Below are 20958 nucleotides of genomic sequence, written 5' to 3'. Positions count from 1 at the left end.
CATTGAAAGACATTACATGCATTATGAACAACTTTACCTTGACAATGTTACAAAGATAATAAAGATTAGAACAATCTGATATACACTCACCGGCCAGCTGCTCGTTAACACAAATTTCCAATCAGCCAATCACATGGCAGCAACTCAATGTATTTAGGCATATAGACATTGTCAAGACAATCTGCTGCAGTTCAAACCGAGCATCAGAATGGGGAAGAAATGTGATTTAAGTGACTTTGAACGTGGCATGGTTGTTGGTGCCAGATTGCTGGTCTGAGTATTTCAGAAACTGCTGATCTACTGGGATTTTTAAGGATTACCTTCTCTAGGGTTTACAGAGAATGGTCCGAAAAAGAGAAAATATCCAGTGAGTGGCAGTTCTGTGGGAGCAAATGCCATGTTGATGCCAGAGGTCAGAGGAGAATGGCCAGACTGGTTTGAGCTAATAGAAAGGCAACAGTAACTCAAATAACCACTCGTTACAACCAAGGCATGCAGAAGAGCATCTTTGAACCTACAACACGTCGAACCTTGAGGCAAATAGGCTATAGCAGCAGAAGACCACACCAGGTGCCACTCCTGGCAGCTAAGAACAGGAAACTGAGGCTACCATTCGCACAGGCTCACCAAAATTGGACAATAGAAGATTGGAAAAATGTTGCCTGGTCTGACGAGTCTCGATTTCTGCTGCAACATTCGGATGGTGGGGTCAGAATTTGGCTTCAATAACCTGAACGCCTGGATACATACTGCCTTATATCAATGGTTCAGGCTGGTGGTGTGGGTGATATTTTCTTGGCACATTTGGGGCCCCTTAGTACCAATTGAGCATCGTTTCAACGCCACAGCCTACCTGAGTATTGTTGCTGACCATGTCCATCCCTTTATGACCACAGTGTACCCATCTTCTGATGGTTACTTCCAGCAGGATAACACGCCATGTCATGAAGTACGAATCATCTCAGACTGGTTTCTTGAACATGACAATGAGTTCACTGTACTCAAATGGCCTCCACAGTCACCAGATCTCAATCCAATAGAGCACCTTTGGGATGTGGTGGAATGGGAGATAACAACTGAAAATATGTCTTATAGTCTAGGTTCTTCAAAGTAGCCACCTTTTGCTTTGATTACTGCTCCGCACACTCTTGGCATTCTGTTGATGAGCTTCAAGAGGTAGTCACCTGAAATGGTTTTCACTTCACAGGTGTGCCCTTTCAGGTTTAATAAGTGGGATTTCAAGCCTTATAAATGGGTTTGGGATCATCAGTTGTGTTGTGGAGGAGGTGGATACAGTACACAGCTGATAGTTCTACTGAATAGACTGTTAGAATTTGTATTATGGCCAGAAAAAAAAGCAGCTAAATAAAGAAAAACGAGTGGCCATCAATACTTTAAGAAATGAAGGTTAGTCAGTCCTAACAACAGGAAAAACTTTGAAAGTGTCCAAGTGCAATCGCAAAAACCATTAAACGCTACAAACAAACTGGCTCACATGAGGACCACCCCAGGAAAGGAAGACCAAGAGTCACCTCTGCTGCGGATGATAAGTTCATCCGAGTCACCAGCCACAGAAATCGCAGGTTAACAGCAGCTCAGATTAACAGGTCAATGCCACACAGAGTTCTAGCAGCAGACGCATCTCTAGAATAACTGTTAAGAGGAGACTGTGTGAATCAGGCCACGATTATTTTGATTTTATCTGTCTTGTGCTTAACTTGATCTGTACAATTAATTACATCAGCAATAAACAGCATCATCTTTTCAACTGTCAGTACTGTGTCTGATCTAATCTGCCTTTGCTCTGGTGTTGGACTCAGCTGAACTTTTCCTGGAACATATTTTATTCCTGGAACAGCAGCTCAGATTAACAGGTCAATGCCACACAGAATTCTAGCAGCAGACGCATCTCTAGAATAACTGTTAAGAGGAGACTGTGTGAATCAGGCCTTCATGGTAAAATAGCTACTAGGAAACCACTGCTGAGGACAGGCAACAAGCAGAAGAGACTTGTTTGGGCTAAAGAACACAAGGAATGGACATTAGACCAGTGGAAATCTGTGCTTTGGTCTGATGAGTCCAAGTTTGAGATCTTTGGTTCCAACCACCGTGTCTTTGTGCGGCGCAGAAGAGGTGAACGGATGGACTCTACATGCCTGGTTCCCACCGTGAAGCATGGAGGAGGAGGTGTGATGGTGTGGGGGTGCTTTGCTGGTGACACTGTTGGGGATTTATTCAAAATTGAAGGCATACTGAACCAGCAAATAACAACTGGACTATAACAGTAGAGGACGGATGGATGTTTAGGTAAATGTTACCGATCATTTATTGTCACCGAGGTGGACTGCTAGGCCATATCAGCCAGCCCTACGTTGTATGATGTAAAAGGGTCTTAAATTATGCTTAAATTTTTTCCACAATCATAACCAGTAGGGGCTTTTCTTTACTGTAAATTCTAGTGTGTTTGTTTAGATTTGAATTTTTTGAAGTGTTTACCACATTTATCACATCCAAAACGTTTCTCTTCAGTTCGGATCCTTGTGTGTTTGTTTAAAGATGACTTGAAGGAAAAAATGTTACCACAAGCATCTCAACCAATGGGATTTTCTCTCCTGTGTGGATTTGTCATGTGTTTGTATGAATATGATTTTAAAGCAAAACGTTTTCCACACACAAGCAAATTATTCTGTGTGGATTCTCATGTGTATTTTTAATTGTGACTTCCAGGCAAATATTTTTCTACATGCATCACAGCCAAAAGGTTTGTCTCCTGTGTGGACTCTCATGTGTGTCTAACTTTAACTTACAGCGGCCTGTCTTGTGTACCTTTAAAGGCTTTTGTGAGCTTCTGAAGGCAGGCTCAGAAGCTTCACTTTAGGAAGTTAAAATCCTCCTTTTATTTTCTTTTTGTCAAAAACCTGAAACTAAGGAAGCTTAGATAGCTTTTATTCAAAAACCAACAACACCCGGCTTAATGTCGCTTCCCCTTTCCCTGGCTGAGCTGGGTTGCAACATTTAATGGGGGCGCGTCCTGGATCTTAATGTAATCCTGGTGACTGAACCAAAAAAAGTAAAAAATATACACACGGCCACCGGCCGTAACAACGCAGCTCCTCTCTTGGGATGAACGAGACAAGTTTAACTCCCTTAACAGACCTGTTGTTACTAAATCATTTCAAGGCAGGAGGAAGCATAAAGCTTTGATTATAAAAAACAACTAAAGGTTTTATTAAATCCCCTTTATTACATTAATAACACAAACATATCTTGGTGCCACTACCAGCCACTAGGGGGCAATATTCTTCCCAAACCAAACAAGGAGAACTAGTTGATTGTGGAGGTGTTTGAGCTCCTGCTTCCCTCCAGTTTCTTTAACCAGATGTTCCTCAAGCTGCTGGACTTCTTTCCAGAGTTCATCAACTGCTGCTGCTGCAGCTCTCTTACAGCTTTATCAACACTCCCGCTTCTGGGCTGCTGACGAACAGATAACAAAGGATGAAGAACCCGGAAGAGATCCACGTGTTTGGGAAGAGGGGGCGGGGCCAGCGGAACCGGAAATCATGACTAAATGTATTATTGTTTTCCACACCTCAAGGAGAATAAAGTAGTGTCTGTACTTCCACTTAGAAAACACAATCTTCCCTCCAGACCCGCCATTGTTGCAGCTTACATCTGCTAGTTTACCTGAGCAGGGCTGCTGGGGGCGTTTCTGTGTAAACTGAACTCTGCCTCTGATTGGTTTACCTTGAAAGCCTCCTCTATCTTCTTCTTCTTTTATATTGGCGGTTCGCAAACAACTGAAGAAGGCATTACCGCCACCAACTGGTAAGGAGTGTGGACCACATGACATCTATACATACTTATACATACCCCTACATACACTAAATCCTACAACTTACACTGTTTTAAAAAATAAAATATTAGCTGCTTCTATAATAGCATTATAGAAAGATTACATTAATCAATACTACCATTTATATCCACTTTTTGTAGTTTTATTTCACTATTATTCCTAAAGGTTTCCCAATCTGCAGATCCAAAGCACCATTTTTTCATCCCATTTATACAATATTTCTCTATATGTAGTTTTACTTCAGTAATAATAGGGAAGTGATCACTTCCTATAGTTGTTTTATTGATTACTTTCCATTAACACCTGCTAGAGAATCTGAAACTAATGTTAAATCAATTTCCGACACTGTATTTTTTCTCAAATTAATTTTTGTCCCACTCCCATTGTTCAAAACTACCAAATATTTCACATCCATTATTTCTTCAACTATACCCCCATTTTGATCATTATGATCACTCCATAGTGAGCTATGTCCATTAAAATCCCCACAAATCACTTTATCCTCTAAATACTTCCCAAATTCCTCCATTAGATCTAAAGAAAGTCTTAAAATAATAAATTCTAACTCTTTTCCTTTACCTCAAACTCTAAATTGAATCCCCTTTTTAATGAATATTATACATCCTCCTCCTGATCCTCCCTCTCTATCTCTTCTAATGCTTTCATATCCTTTGATAACAAAATCAAGATTTGATTTTAGCCATGTTTCTTTATTGCATATAATATCTAATTCTTCTTTAAAATCTTTAATAAATCCTTTAAACTGTTGCCCATTTGAAATTAGACTTCTATCATTCCATTGTAAGACGATCAATTTGTTCTTTCTTCCAGTCCTCCTACCCTCCCTTCTTCCTCTAATCTCTTATTTATGTGCTCCCATGATATATCCTTAATACTGAAAAACATCTCTGCTCCTTTCACGATTATTTTGATTTTATCTGTCTTGTGCTTAACTTGATCTGTACAATTAATTACATCAGCAATAAACAGCATCATCTTTTCAAATGTCAGTACTGTGTCTGATCTAATCTGCCTTTGCTCTGGTGTTGGACTCAGCTGAACTTTTCCTGGCACATCTTTTGGTTTCTTCACTCTTTTTGCAGCTTCTGCATAACTTCTATTATTAATGACTTTAACTTGTTCAATTTCCACTACTTTTCTCCTTACTTCACATCCTCCATGAGTCACCCTGTGTTGCCCTCCACAGTTCCAACAAGTATCCTTTCCATTTTTACATTCATCATACCCATGCTCCCCTCCACACTTTGGACATCTTTGTTTCCCCTTACATGCTGCTGCGATATGTCCATATCTCTGGCATTTATAACATCTTAGAGGAGAAAATGTATGGCCTAACAGGAAAACACATACACCCTACTTTTATTCTTTCAGGAAGAGTAGCTGTTTGAAAGATTTTCTACTCTTTTTCCTTCATTTGTTCTCATCAGTCTTTTTCTTTTGTTTATTTCACTTCCATAGAATCATATTGAACTAATTCAACTTTAACTGTCCTTTTATTTGGTTTTGTCTCTAAACTTTAAACCAACTCTTTATTTTCCTCTCCAGGCTGCAGAGTCTGCTGATATAAACATGCATCATGCATTCATGTTTTTCCTGATAAACTGTGTAAAATAATGTGCACTACATGTGGCATCCCTGCTACTTCACACTTTGAGCTTGTTAAATGTTTGAAGCTAAATATTTCTAGGATAAAAGGCATCATCTGGCAGATTAGCTCAGATTGCTTCAAAACTCTTCCACGATGAAGAGCATTAGTGAAAACGAAGACTGGTCATAGTTGGAAAGTGTTTTAGCTGTGATCAAATAGCTCCGTCTGTTAGAGGATCTCCTGTAGTCTGTAGGGTCGGTTCTCTGAAGGTTCCTGAGGACCAACAAGCTGACAAGGAAATGGATCCATAAAAAGTTTGAGACACAAGAGTGTCGACCTGTTGGATGGTCTCTACAACATGAGACCAGTTTGAAGCTGAAATGGTTCTGACTGAAGACCCAAATAGTGTCAGACATTAAAGACAGATAAAGGATTTTTATTGCACTGTATGAAGGCTGCAGACACCCACAAACAATATGTTCTGGACTGAGACATTTTGACTGCTGGGAATTTATTTCACTTGTTGAGCTTGACTTTGATTCCAATAACTTTAAACCTGTAACTGTGTCAAACTGACCAGATGTTCTCAATCAAAGGTTTTCTCTCTGAACGGAGATAAATAAATGTTGGCTTTAGTTCTTCATCTGGTCATCTGAGAGGAACATTGCTGATAAACTGTTGGAGATGATGATCTCAGAGTGGAAAGTTTGAACCATGTTTCATGTATCATGTGTGACCTGGTAGATCAAGGTGTTGGTTAGTATGAACTGCATGGGCTTCATCTAAAACCAACTGTGTCAGGGTTTAAACGCAGCAAACTGGAGGAAGGACAGACAGGGTATGAAACACAGAAAACATCTGATTCATGGAGACACTGATCAAGAATGATCATATCTGTGCAGCGTCCCAACTCAGTTACCTTCTGCCACAACTAATCTGTCCACTAGAGGGAGCACAGATACTTCCACAGGTTCTGCTTCAAACTTAAAGATGAAATAACTGCATTCAGTGTTATTTGACTACTTTGTTAAATCTTTGAATAAAGAAATGTCTGTTTTTATTTCCTTGTTTTCCTTCAAATAGTTTGAAGAAGCAACGTCCAGCTTTCTGACTCAATAAGTCATTTTATGAAGAATTGGAGGATAAAGAAACCAAACACTGACAAACACGTTTAACACGACTAAAACAAGATGAAATGCTGAAGGAAAGAACTCAGTGCGTCATGTTCATTTTTCATGATGTGTTTTTAATCAAATATTTAGACTGAAAATAAAACAAGTCAAATAAAACAACAGCAACAAATTTCCACCCACTGCTCTAAAAGTGAGAGCTGTAAAAAACGACAGCATGAATAAAAGCAAATAAAAACAGAAGGTTACAGTAAACACACATAAAATGATTCCTTGGCTGCTGATATAGAAATGACCTGTTACTGGATACAAATTCACATTTACCTTCAGAAAGATCAACCATGTTTTCCAGCTGGAGCCAAACACTGTTGAGCTGGATGTCACCTGTGCTGAAAGCCAGCAGATAACCAAACCCCAGCATGATTTCAATGTGTGAGAACATAATAGAAGGGGAGGAAGAGAGGGAATAAAGCTCAGACAGCATGGGATCAAAGTCTGTGGTGACATTAACTTCAGTCCAACTGTGGAAATAAAAAGATAAAAGTCCAGAAAAAGGAATCAAACCTGAATGAGCCAACAGCTCAGTGTGATAGACTAAAGTACTGAGAACATCTAGTGTCCTAGTTCAAGTCCTCAACTGACCAAATAGCTTCTATTAATAGATCTTTACCATAAATGATGTTGAGACTAGGTTCATCTTGACATTAGTTAGTAAAGTTGAAAGAAAATTCACATTTGTTGATAAACCAGCTGCTGTCAGCTCCATCCATCACATTGAGCCAATAGGTCAGAGGTCATGACTGAAAGGCTTTAGGAGACAATAGCAAAGTGTCTGGTTGGATAACTCAAGGTGTTTGATATGAGATCAGCAACATGGAGGTCATGGTTTCAAGACTGAGAAGATCCATGTTTTTAAAAACCAAACTAAACAATTTGAGAGAACTTTGAAGAACATTTCAAAGAGTTGAACCAGTGTGAGTCAATAGCTCAACATGATGGACCGTAGGGTGGAGATTCAAGAAAGTCTGGTTTCAATTTCTCATCAGGAACCATTTAGGAGCTAATTTGTTGTGAAGAACCTCAGAGTCTATATTTTGAGGAGTTCAGGATGAAAGTGAAAAGTTGAAAAGCACCAAGAGAAGAGAGATGAGAGAGGAGCAGACCTGATGGTGTGGAGGAACTGTCTGTAACCAGAAGATGCCAGTGGTGGAGTTCCTGGGTTCAAGTGCTGCCTGAGCTATGACCTGGAGAGAAGATCTAGTCCTGCTGCAGAGAGTGGGTGAGGGGGCCGTGTCCCCTCCCCGGCTTCTCAGGAGGTAAATGGAGGAGGTTATGATCTTCTAAACAACACAGGATCAATATTTTATTACACACTCTGGATCTTCTGCACTGACACACTTTCACTGCTTGGACTTGATTGCTTTTGGCTAAACTTAACTTTGATACCAGTGACTTTAAACCTGAAACTGGATCAAACTCACTGGGAATGTGGAGTTCTACTGGGAGAACAACAGGAACAACTTTGGACCTGAGTAGAACCTCCTGCTGCTTTCTTTCTTTAGCTTCTGGATCTTCTCAATCAAAATGCCTTCAAAGCTGGATTCAAATCTAATTTTCTTACATGGAGACTCTAAAACAGATCATCCAGATTGGTTCAACACCAACATCTGATCTGAGTTTCAGCAGCAACTTACCAAACATCTCAGCATCAGCATCTGGAGAACAACATGCTAAATTCAGATAAACTGCAGAAAGAAGTTCAACCAACCTTCAGAAACTCAACATCACAACTGAACACAAGTCTCTGAAGACAGTCAAACATCTTCAAGCAGTTCAAACCAGTTAGCATGTTCTCCTCCACATGCTAACACCAACATGTTGTGAAAGTTCTTCAGCAAACAGATCAAACTCCGAAGCTGAGCTAGAAGAACCTTGGATCTAAATGACCTCAGTTAGTGTTTCAATGCAACAAACTTTCATTTCAATCCAACATTTAAACCAATCTCATTGAGCTCATCCAGAAGTTGGAGAACCAAAGCAGCAGTTTCAGGTCTCCTCACATCTAAACCTTCTCCTCTTCACTCACCATCTGAACTCCACATTCAGTCACATTAATACAGTTACAGATTTAAAGTCACTGATTGATATCAAAGTGTAGTTACCCAAATGTTGGCTCCATGTGCTTCCTCCATCCAAACCAGCTCAGGTGAAAGGTCAGACTGTCAAACAGGAAGTGAAGGTTTCCACTTCCTTTTATAGGGCGGGGCCAGGCAGCCTCCACTAACAGGGTGGGGTGATCATTTTATAAAGTTGGTCCAGTTGACCCAATCAGAACCTAGACTTTGGTGAGGTAGATCCAACCCTGACTCTGTGATGGACTGGTGACCTGTCCAGTGTGTCCTCAGCCTGTAGTCCATTAATGACTGCTGGGACAGACACCCCCTCCTCCTCTCTTGGGACTAAAGGTCAAATGAGTATTTGCAGGAGACTGAGACTGGCTGAGTCCATCACTGTTTTAACCTTTTAGACATATTTGATGTTCTGTAAAATAACAGTCAGAAAACTGGTAGCAAATACTGTTTTATTCTCCAATATTTACATTTCCATCATCTGCAGTTCAGCCACAGATAGTCTGGAATGATTCTTCTTTTAGGAACAGTCTCATCAGAAGTCATATTGTGAACTGATCTGGCTCATTAAAACATAGCAGATACTAACAGTGAGGAACTGAACAACCACCTGGGCAGTTAAAACAGCAGCTCCACTCACGTCATCATTTTTCATCACAAATCAGTTCCAGAAACCCTGAGCTTCACAGCCCACAGATCCTGAGGAGGCAGCCTGTTTATCTGGGACTAAAGTACAAAACTGTTCAGATCAGATGAAGAAAAACTACATTAGTGACACAAACAAGAAACATGACAGAAAAGATTGGAGATAGAAATGTTAAAACTTCTTCTGATGGTGATATTAAGAGCCAGGATCAAACATTTACTGGAAGAGACGTAAAGAACCAGTAAAGAACCAGTAAAGAACCAACTCCAGCAGGAGTCTTGGTATAGCACTGGAAGCACATTGGAGGAAAATCCCTAAATGAAGCTTTGACTGGAAACAGAACCAAACCTTTGGATCCTGAAATAATCCCAGCTTCCATCTTTAAAGGACTGGAAGAGGACGAAGTTTACAAGGAATCTTTTCCAAGAGTTTCAGAAAGAAACCGACTGAATGTGAAAATGTTTCTGAGTGAAAGAGACAGACATGTAGAGACTGAACTATCTGTTCAACAGTGAGAGTGTTTCTCAACACAGAAACACTGAGGAACCAGAACTGAACCAGAACCAGAATCCAGGATAAAGAGGTTCAGTGAATGTGGTGTTGAAGGTGTGGAGGTGGATCAGTGAGTCAGAGGAGACTCTGTAGAAGGACAGAATGCCAGCAGGACAGTCCACATACACTGCTACTCTGTTAGAGATGGAGGAGGAGGAGGAGGAGGAAGAGGAGGAGGAGATGGAGATTCCCTTGTTATTGTGACAGACATAGAAACCACCATCAAAGCATCTCAGACTCCAGGACTGATCATTCCATCCAAACAAACAGTCATAACTGCCTCCTTTCCTCCTGATTCTTCTGTAACTCACTGATATATAAACATCTCCTCTCCACTCAACCTCCCAGTAACAGCGACCAGTCAGACCATCACTACACAGCAGCTGAGGCCAGTCATCAAATCTGTCTGGATGATCCGGATATGACCGAAGCTCCTTCACACTTGTCACCTTCCTGTTGTCTTCAGACAGTTGGAGGTTTCTGTTCACTGTGTTTGTGTCGATTGTGAGCTGACAGGAATCTGATGGAGAGAACAAACACAATCCAGCTGCAGTTATTGATCATTTATTGACACTTTGATGATGACTCCTGAATGAGTGATGGACAGTTTGAAGATGGTTGAATGTGAGCTGCTTTGTTGTCATGAATCAAATGAAAAACACACTTACACTTCCTCAGACCTGGTTTCAACCATCGGACTCCATCAGGCTTCCTGAAAGGAGGAGGAGGGTCAGACCATCAGTCTCTTTCAGCAGCAAACATGGACATTGTAATAGATCAGATCAGATTCCACTCTGACATGCTGCTGGAAGAACTGGATCTGGGTCATTTGGACTCTGCGACCTGCTGCATATGTTGTCTGGTCCATTGTGGGAGGAACCAGACTTACCAAGCTCATTACTGAAGGTTCTGCCACAGCAGACATTACATGGCTCGGTTCTTCTTCACTCAGAAGACAACTGTCCAACATTTGGACTCATCCATTTGAATGGAGCGTCTCTAAAGTTCTGTCCTGTAGTTGTCATGTTTCAGCCCAGTTTGAACTCATTCTTTTCATTTCATCTTTTTGAATCAGGCAGGAGGAGGACACCATCCAGTCTGGTTCTTCATCTCCAGTTTGAAGAACACTCACATCATCAAGGTTTATTTAGTCCAACATCCACACTGAGACTGAAGCTGATTGATGATATGAGAGACAATCAAGCAGGTTCTTCAGCATCTATCAGCTCTGCTTCCTGGACAAGATGAGCTGCAGCAGCTTCATCTGCTCAAAGATCTTCATCAAAGAGTCCTGACCTGTCTGAGACTTGAACTATTAAAGTCCTCTGCTATGATAGGAGCAGCATCCAGGAGACTGTTCTGATCTTCACTGAGCTCATCATGTAGTGCAGTCAAAGCTAGATCTGTATCTGCCTGAGGTGGAATATAGACAGCTGTGTTAGTTACTGATGGAAAGGTTCTGATCCAGAAGGATGGTCAGAGCAGGTAAACGGATGGACAGATGCTCCAGATGTGCTAAATCAGAATGAGAAAGTCCTGATGTTCTCACCATCAAACCATCTGTTATTAGATATGAGACACACTCCACCACCTGGTGATGTTCCTGCCTTTGCTGTTCTGTCCACCCAGTGCAGGGTAAAATAATTGGACCGTATCATGGTGAGGTCCAGAACCACTGGGGTTCTCCATGTCTCAGAGAAGCAGACAAGGTTAAAATCTCTGATGTTCTGAAGTAACTTTACTCTGGACACATATGATCCAGTTTGATGTCCAGAAACTGGGGAACCAGCAACCATCACTCACTGGGAACTGGATGATGGTGTGTCTGTTCACTGGGTCCGGTTCTGACTCCAGCAGCTTCTCCTAACTAACTGCTGTCTGTTCCAGCTGAGAAACTAACGACTCAGAAGGATTTACCAGAAAATCACCAATTTAGCATTTAAACCATTTTAATTTGTCAAACAGAGAATACTGTTCCTCATTAAAACCCAGAAGAACCAGTTTGATGAATCTTCACCTGAATATTTCCAGTGTACAGTCTGAACCAGACGGCAACTTCTCCTCTGAATCTTGTAGGTTGTTGTTCTGCAGGTCAACCTCTCTCAGACAACAGGGCTGGGATCTAAGAACTGATGACAGAACTTCACAAGTTCTTCCTGAGAGGTTACAGGATCTAAGTCTGAGAGATAAAATGAATCAAAAGACTTCAAGACTTTAAATAAAACTGCACTACACCTTCAGTCCAGCAGATGGCTTTTACTATTTTTCTGCACTAGAGGCCTTTAATTTTCATTTTTGGTACTTGCAGTTATTCATCACATACCTACTAAAAACTTTGTATTAATTTCAGTGGCGACAAACAGATAACAGGTTGCAGGAAATCCCAGAGTGCTGTGAAAGTAAAGCCCTAAGAAAGTGAAATTACCCAGGATAAATTTGCATTGAAACGCATCCTGGGCTTCCTAAACCAGGGCTTTTAAAAAGATTGGGGCTTTTTAAAATCCCCAGAAACAGAAATGGGTCTAAACTGTATTTTTCTGAAAGCAACATAATTTACACCGAGCGTAGTGGTGTAAATTGTAATGCTACATTTGACAATATTGTCTTTCTAAGCTAGCTTAATACTCATGTTAGCCCATTGTTAAAGTGATGATTCTGTCAGTTTTTAGTTTCAGTGTTAGCATGAGCGTCAGCCTGTATTGAGGCAATTAGCTGCTGTCTGCTTAATAAAGTAACTTACAGATTCAAAACGGTTCCTTTTAATTTTGCATGGGTGACTAGATTCACTTGTGGCATATCTTAGCAAACTTTTCAAAGAATATTATTCTATAATAATGTAACCCCTGTTGACTTTTCCCCTATGAACAGCGCCCAGATTCTCTGACCTACACTCTATTGAATCCTACACACCTGTGCCCTCATGAGTAATGAGTATTTTAACGGGTAACAGTGTATCTTGTGAGTAGAGTGTGCAACTGATCACATTAACAAGACCAGGATCACTTACCATACAACTGAAATCTAAGTGCAGTGCAACTTTAACCTTATACTGAAATAACCGTTTTATTCACCAAGAGTTTTCCTCGTTTATAATAATTGGCTCATATTTTCCACCGCATGGCTGCACTTCTGCCGTGGAAAAACATCTTGCTGAGCTGATTACAGACGTGGAGAAAAAGGATCCGGACTCTTTCATCATAATACTGGGAGATTTTAACAACGCTAACCTCTCTAATGAGCTCCCCAATTACAGACAGCATATTAAGTGTCCCACCAGAGACAAAAACACACTGGACCATTGTTACACAGCTTTAAAGGACTCATATCATGCTGTTACCAGGGCTGCTCTGGGTTTTTCGGATGATTATCTAATCCATCTCATCCCAACCTACAGACAGAAACTAAGAGCTTCCAAACCCAAGGTTCACACTGTTAAGAAGTGGACTGAGGAATCAAAGCAGATGCTACAGGCCTGCTTTGAATGCACAGACTGGACTGTTTTTGAAACCTCAGCCACTGACTTAAACCAACTAACTGATGTGGTGACATCATACATCAGTTTCTGTGAGGACATGTGCGTGCAGACCAAGACCTTCTGCACCTTTGGGAACAACAAGCCATGGTTTACTCCACACCTCAGGAATCTGCGCAGGGAAAAGGATGAAGCTCACAGCAGTGGAGATTGGGCACGGTACAGGCAGGCCAGGAACAAATTAACAAAGGAGATCAAAGCAGCCAAGAGAAGCTACAGTGAGAAGCTTAAGAACAGCCTTTCTACTGGTGACACTTCAACTGTATGGACTGGTCTGAGAAACCTGACTGCCTATAGGAGCCCCCCCACCCATCCTGAACAGAGTCCTCGCCTGGCTAACCGTCTGAATGGCTTCTACTGCAGACATGACAAGAAGCCACTCACACCTCAAACCATCTCCTCCACATCCCGTTCAGGAACAAATTTCTCCCATAAAGTAACCAACCCCCTACCTTCAGATCCTCTGCCTCAACAACACTGTAACGGCCGTGGACCACTTCAGGTTCTTAGGAACCACCATCTCAGAGGACCTGAGATGGTCCTCACACATAGACACTGTTTGAAAAACGGCCCAGCAGAGACTGTACTTCCTGAGGCAACTCAAGAAGTTCAACCTTCCACAGGAGCTGCTGGTCATCTTCTACACTGCCATCATTCTGTCTGTCTGTCATCCATCTCAGTGTGGTTTGGCTCATCCACCAAACAGGACAGGTGCAGACTGCAACGAATAATCAGGACTGCAGAGAATCATCAGGGCTGACCTTCCCTCCATCCAGGACATATACAGGTCTAGGGTCAGGAAAAGAGCTGCTAAAATCTCTGCACATTAACTGTTCAGAGCTTTACCTTCTGGCCGCCGCTACAGAGCCCTGTTCGCTAAAACCAGCCGCCACAGAGACAGTTTCTTCCCCCAGTTTCTCTGTTGAACATTCAATAGAGTACAAAACAACAGCATACAGATGTTGCAAATGCACCTTTTTATTTATAAATGTGTATATTGTACATTGTAAATATGTATATTCTGTAATGCAAAAACAAACCAAAGACCAAAGTGTACCGGAGTCAAATTCCTTGTTTGTATGTACGAACTTGGCAATAAAGCTGATTCTGAAATAAGGAAGGGAAAAGGGAAATATTGAGTAAAGTACCAATTTAATGAACCGTACTGGTCAGTAAAAGGAACCCAGAACAATGCACATTAACATTTAACAGTTCACTTTAACCCAGTAATGTTATTATTAATAGAACAATAGCATTAGGAGGTATCCCACCTGTAAAGTAGGTAATAATCACAACTAGTGCAACAACAAATGAATCTCAAAATCCCAATGGATCAGTGAGAACATAAGAAGCACATTGAGTGAAACCTCACGGTCACAGAACTACACAAAAATCCTCTCAAACTGGAAAAACGAACAAAAACAAAAAGGCCGGCAAATTAATTTATCAAACTTCGCAGCTCCAGCTAGTTGGAAAACAACAATAATCCACAACAGCATAGAGACACCTTCCTCTGGGAACGGCCGCTGGCCGACTGGCAGTCAGTATAGCTGGCACCAGTGTTGCCAGGTGAGAAATGCAGGATTATCGTACTAGAGACATAAAATTATCTATTCAGCCAATCATGGCTGTTGTTCTGAGGCCAACTCACTCGTAGGTCAGATTTAGAAAAGCACGATTGGCTGGAATTTCCAGCATCCGTTTCCGAATCCGGACACAGATGCCTTCAGGGTTCACAAAAAAACTCCGACAAACTTTGGCGATAGGCTGATGAAAACTGTTTACAACCACACATTCATGGAATGGTCAAATTATTGTACATTTGGCCTTTTTTAGGAATATTTATTGTACATTATACAGAGAGCAAAATTATCGTACAAATACGATAATTATCGTACACCTGGCAACACTGGTTGCGTAAACCCGTTCCCACCCACCAGCCTTCACAGCCAATCAAATGCTTAAACTTGATGTTGCCTTTGACTGACCAGTAAGGTAGAAACAGGTGAAACGATGCGTTTACCAGCGGTAGTAAATAGCAGGTATGAGCAAAATACAACATTTACTGCATGTTTTAAAGTCAACTACAATACACGTGTTGTTTTAATGTTTAAGACTTTGACAGTGCGCAAAGCCTCAAAGGTATAACTAATACACTAACAATGTTAAGTAGAAAGGTCATTATTACAATCTAAGGTGGAAAAGGCCTACAATGCATTATATTTAGGGAAATGCTCAAAGTATGTCAGAGAAAAGGGTTATATATAACCTAGGGGTTACAATAATGATATTTAACCAGTATTATTATTGGTTTAAAACAGAGTTAAAAGCAGTAAATGTTTTTGGTGATCTTAATATTACTGTAACTGAGATTTTAAGATAAAGGCAATGTTGCCAAATCTTGCAAGAGAAACAAGCAACCAGCTCTATGAAAACAAGCTAAAACAAAAAGGCCAATGGGCAACCCACGACACTGTGTAAATACAGAATTTTTAAACAGTATAAATGTATACAGTTATTATGGTATTATACAAAGGCAAAAGCAAAATGATGCTAAACACTTTTACCATAAAAATAACTTATATTATTTGAATAACTCATACTTTTAAACTCTAATCAAAAGAAAAGTGCATTTTGCATCCGTTTCAGCAAAGTGACAGTGAACACAGTCAACAAAAAACTTTCTTTAAGCTTTGTTTAAAAAAAAAAACACACACACGAGTGATTTTTCAGTCATCTAGTTGGATTTAAGAGTGTGCTTTCTTGTGTGACATCATTAAAAAATTCAAAGAAGTCAGCCCAGATTTCAGGAAGTGAATTCTGGACCTAATCTGTTTTAAACTTGGATACAATTTCCAGATTCCTGAATCTGTTCTGGATCTGTTCAAACAAATGCAGGTCCAACAACACCATCCTAATGTTGAAGCACAGTAGTGGCTGCATCATGATATGTACATGTTTTAAGGTCTGGAGTGGCTAACCAGGAAACCCTGGTGATCCAGTGTCACGTTAAGTCAGTAACTGGGTTGAACAGAGTAGTCAGACCAGGCTGCTTGCTGCTCTCTCTACAGCCAGCTTTCATCTGTACCATGTGACCAAAATCAGCCAATCACATGGAGCCAACTGCTAGCTAATAGAGTTTAGCTATTCTTCACATTTCTCCGTTACTGAGAGATGTCTGATGTGTTTCTGTAAAGGAAGAATAAAAAGAGAAAGCTCTGGAATATGACACCACCAACTGGGCCACATTATTTTAACAAAAGTCTTTAAAGTGAGAGCAACAGAGTAGAGACTTGTGTCCCATGCAGGCTACTGTAGTGAACACTAGGCATGGGGAATATGGACTTTACAATTTGTGACAATATTTTGTGGCATTTATTGTGATAACAATAAAAGTGATGATAAAAATATTCAAAAATCATCACAGTCCTAATGAAACTGTCACAGCAACCCACAAGAGCCCGACAAGAACAAATACCGCTCTAATAATTAAATGTATTTGTTTATTTATTAAGGCAAAAGCAAACAGTAGCAACAAAATAATTTGTACCTAAGAAATTGTCTCAACCTTGTTTTATGCAGTCAGAACATGATATGATTCTGGTCTGTTTCTCTGCACCGTCTCTGTCTGCCTGCTGATCATCGCTGTGCTGAAGGATTTCAGAGGATTGTTTTCACCTGCTCCTCCCCGGCCAGCTCCCTATTCATGCCTCACCTGCTCCACCTGTTTACCTGGCTTTATAAGCTGCTCTCTGGCTGACAAACAGCGCCAGATTATTGAAAGCCTTGTGTGGTAAATGTCCAGCGTTCTTCCTAGCCTGTCTGCCTGATCTTGATCTTGTTTTTGCCCCATGGATTTCTCTGCTTTGCCCTCATTGGATATCTCCCTGGCTTCTGATCTCTGGACATCAACCTTGATTCTGCGTCCTGACTGTCGCCCTCTACCTTACCCCCGGATCCGTCAGTCCAGTACTGGATCTGATCATAACGTCAGACCAAGGATTCCCGTTCACAGCCTCTCTGACTCACTGTGACATCACCCTGGAGCCGAAAATCAGCATCCCCGCTCTCCTACGGGTTCTGAGAAGGTCAGTGGCTTTTTCTCTGATCTTAACGTTATTCTCAGTTCTCTGTTCAGATACTAACCGATCTGTCTGCCCTCAGAGGTTCCTGATCCTGCTGCTGGTTTTCTGCCGAACGACAACGACAGATTCCAATGAACCTCTTAATGTTAACCTGTTGTGTCTGGCTGAAATTTCAGGTCCTTTATTCAACCTGTTACAGAACAAGTCATGATAAAAGTTGCAGTATTTATATTAAGGGAGGGACGGTAAACAAAAATCAGTTTGGTATGTTTTCAGTTTGCTTCAAATAAGACAAAAAGGTTTTGCTTTTTTCAGTCAGCAATAAATAAAGAATCTATTTCAATTTCTGAAATTAGATTTTATTATGTTCTAAAACTAAAAAAGTAGAAAGTATAGAATTAACTGGACACTTAGTTGGATTTGTTCCAATGAATAAAGTAGTATAAGCAGGCATAGCCAGTGGCTGGATAGATTATACATAATCAGAAACACTTGGAAATGGGTTCAACATTTCTGAAGACTGTGCCCATATCTGAGAATAAAAAAGTTTAAATCACTTTAGAGTTTAGATATTTCAACAGCCCAGAATCCCAGCTGTACCTGAATGCAGCATGAACAGATGTTGGTAAAATTCTCAATGACAGAGATTCCTCCAACTTGTATTTTTATGAGATGTACAAAGTTTGGGCTGATTGGATGCTACAGGGAGCCATTTGGACCTCAGCATATTTTTCTCCAGAACCAGTGATGTTTACATTCAGCTTGATGTTTCAGGAGAGGAATTCAGTTCAGTGCAGAGCAGCTATGAACCTTATTGCTGTTGAAATAGGTAGACTGACAAAGTTCTCATTCAGTCCTTTCTCCACTGTAGCTGCAGGAGAAACCTTAAAGGGGACAGAACTCTGCAACAAATAGCAGAGTTTAGTTATAACTGGCAGTTTTCACTCTTTTGTTTTGGTGTCACTTTTTAAAGTTACCCTACAGAACATTGCATTGAACACTTAGTTCTGCATGTAGCAACTTCGATTCAAAACAATAGTTGCTGCTGGCTGAGTAGGGTTTTCAGTAGCGCCTCCAATAAGCCATGATAAGTTCCATTTGCGCTTTGTGTATTTATTTTAAAATGTATGACAAACTTTGGTTCGATTAAACAAATTCATCGCTTATGATCAGAATTGTGAAATAACGTTCAAAATAATGATCTAGAATGACGCTGGTGAGATGACGGTCAACAGAAAAGTTTGCAAAAAAACCCTTCACCCAACTACCTGTTGGGAATGCCCGTATGAGCTAAATAACTGAGACCACACCTCCTAGCAATCACCTGAAGTGTAGAAAAAATCTGAACACCTGTGCCACCATAACAAATAAACAAAACAAACATTAACTTTGGCTCTTACAGGTTTTCAGGTAGAAAAAAGTTGTGTTGGAATCAGAAACTAGATGATGTTCACAGTAATTATGTCATTAATGCTGATCAGACCTGAGAGTTTCCAGTTTGCAGTTTGGACTCTTCAGTCCAGAAGACAGCAGCTCCACTCCAGAATCCTGCAGCTTGTTGTTACTCAGGTCCATCTCTCTCAGATTAGAGGACTGGGAGCTGAGAACTGAGGCCAGAACTTCACAGCTTCTCTCTGAGAGGTTACAGTTCTTCAATCTGAAGAGACAGAGATCAAAATGAATAAGAACAATTCTGATGGAATAAAACTAAATAAAAACATCTTATAGTATTAAACAAGACAGATGAAACTGCTTCATGAAATAAGAACCCAGAAACTCTAAAACAATGCAATGCATGTCAGAACCCTGAAACAGAACAAAATGTGATTCAGACAAATTTCTATGTTCTGTTACCCACTTAAACTTTGAATGATGTTTTAATCTGTACAGATTGAGCTGCAAACACGACCTATTGTTGTTTTAGTGAAAATATCCTGCAGCTGTTTGCAAATAGTGGAAAACTAAATGATGTTTCCACATAACACTATTCCAGATTGGACAACATGTTCTGATGCATATTTACTCCTCCTTCAAACACTGTGGGACGAGCAGTAAAATAAAAATAATGATGGAAATAGAAGGAAAGTTATTACTAAAGGGAAGAACATTAAGAGAACAGAACAGCAACCAGAAATCTGAATATTAATTATCAGAACCAAGCAGCAATATTCTGTTATTTTAAATTATAGTCAAATGAAAGAAGAGAAATATTTAAAATACACCTTTTCAACACTTTTTGACATTGGAATCAATAACAAAATGATTCTATAAACATAAAGTATCTCATAGAACTTAAATAAATTTAATATTTTTGTTAATATTTGATGCTATCTTTTCATGAAAACACTAAAGATCTGACACTTTGATGTGATGTAAAGTAGTCAGTGTGCAGCTTGTATAACAGTGTAAATTTGCTTTGCCCTTAAAATAACTCGACACACAGCCATTAATGTCTAAATCGCTGCCAAATTAAATAAGTACACCCCTAAGTGAAATGTCCAAATTGTGTCCAAAGTGTCACTATTTTGTGTGGCCACCATTATTTTCAAGCACTGCCTTAACTCTCTTGGACATGAAGTTTACCAGAGCTTCCCAGGTTGCCACTGTAATCCTAATCTACTCCTCCTTGACAACATCACACAGCTGGTGGATGTCAGAGACCTTGAGCTCCTCCACCTTCCATTTGAAGATGCCACACAGATGCTCAATAGGGTTTAGGTCTGGAGACATGCTTGGCCAGTCCAGTACCTTTACCATCAGTTTCTTTTGCAAGGTTGTAGTTGTCTTAGAGGTGTGTTTGTGGTCATTATAATGTTGACTTACTGACCTGTGGCCCAGTTTCCAAAGAGAGGGGACAATGTTCTGCTTCATTGTGTCACAGAACATGTTGGTATTCATGGTTCCCTCAATGAACTGTAGCTCCCCACAGCTAGCAGCGCTCCTGCAGCTTCAAACCCTGACTCTCCACTACCGTACATGACTGTAGACAAGACACACTTAGCTTTGTACTGCAAACGCTTGACACAATTTGAACCAAATAAGTTTATCTTCAGCAAACTGTTTGGGGACTTTCTAGTGCATCATCTTTAGAAGCAGCTTCCTTCTAGGATAAGAGCCATGCAGACCAATTTGATGTAGTGTGCAGAATATAGTCTGACCACTGACAGGCTGACCTCCACCCCTTCAACGTCTGCAGCAATGCTGGCAGCACTCATAAGTCTATTTTCAAAAGACAACCTCTGGATATGATGCTGAGCAGGTTTATCCAACTTCTTTGGTGGATCGTGGTGAGGCCTGTACTGAGTGGAACCTATCCTGTTAAACTGCTGTATGGTCTTGGTCATCGTGCTGCAGCTCAGTTTCAGGGTGTTGACAATCTTATAGCAGAGACCATCTACATGTAGAGAAACAAGTCTTTATTT

At 40.5% G+C, this 20958-nt stretch overlaps 1 protein-coding gene across 4 annotated transcripts in view; it reads right to left on the bottom strand.

The window, feature by feature from the left end:
• Nucleotides 1–9746: 9746 nt before the first annotated feature.
• The window catches only part of LOC124865148 (NACHT, LRR and PYD domains-containing protein 4A-like), a 73502-nt gene continuing 62290 nt past the window's right edge, over nucleotides 9747–20958 (bottom strand). For all 4 annotated transcript variants that reach the window (XM_047360116.1, XM_047360112.1, XM_047360114.1 and 1 more), the window contains 4 exons: nucleotides 19020–19193; nucleotides 11937–12098; nucleotides 10588–10631; nucleotides 9747–10439 (listed from right to left, as the gene is read on the bottom strand). In XM_047360116.1, the coding sequence (XP_047216072.1) occupies nucleotides 9892–10439; nucleotides 10588–10631; nucleotides 11937–12098; nucleotides 19020–19193 (928 nt within the window). In that variant the 3' untranslated portion in view covers nucleotides 9747–9891. The remainder of the gene's footprint in view (nucleotides 10440–10587; nucleotides 10632–11936; nucleotides 12099–19019; nucleotides 19194–20958) is intronic.

The sequence above is a fragment of the Girardinichthys multiradiatus genome, unplaced genomic scaffold, assembly GCF_021462225.1.
Source record: "Girardinichthys multiradiatus isolate DD_20200921_A unplaced genomic scaffold, DD_fGirMul_XY1 scaffold_29, whole genome shotgun sequence".
NCBI lineage: Eukaryota > Metazoa > Chordata > Actinopteri > Cyprinodontiformes > Goodeidae > Girardinichthys > Girardinichthys multiradiatus.
The sequence above is the reverse complement of the archived record's forward strand: the minus strand, read 5'-3'. Positions and strand labels throughout refer to the sequence as shown.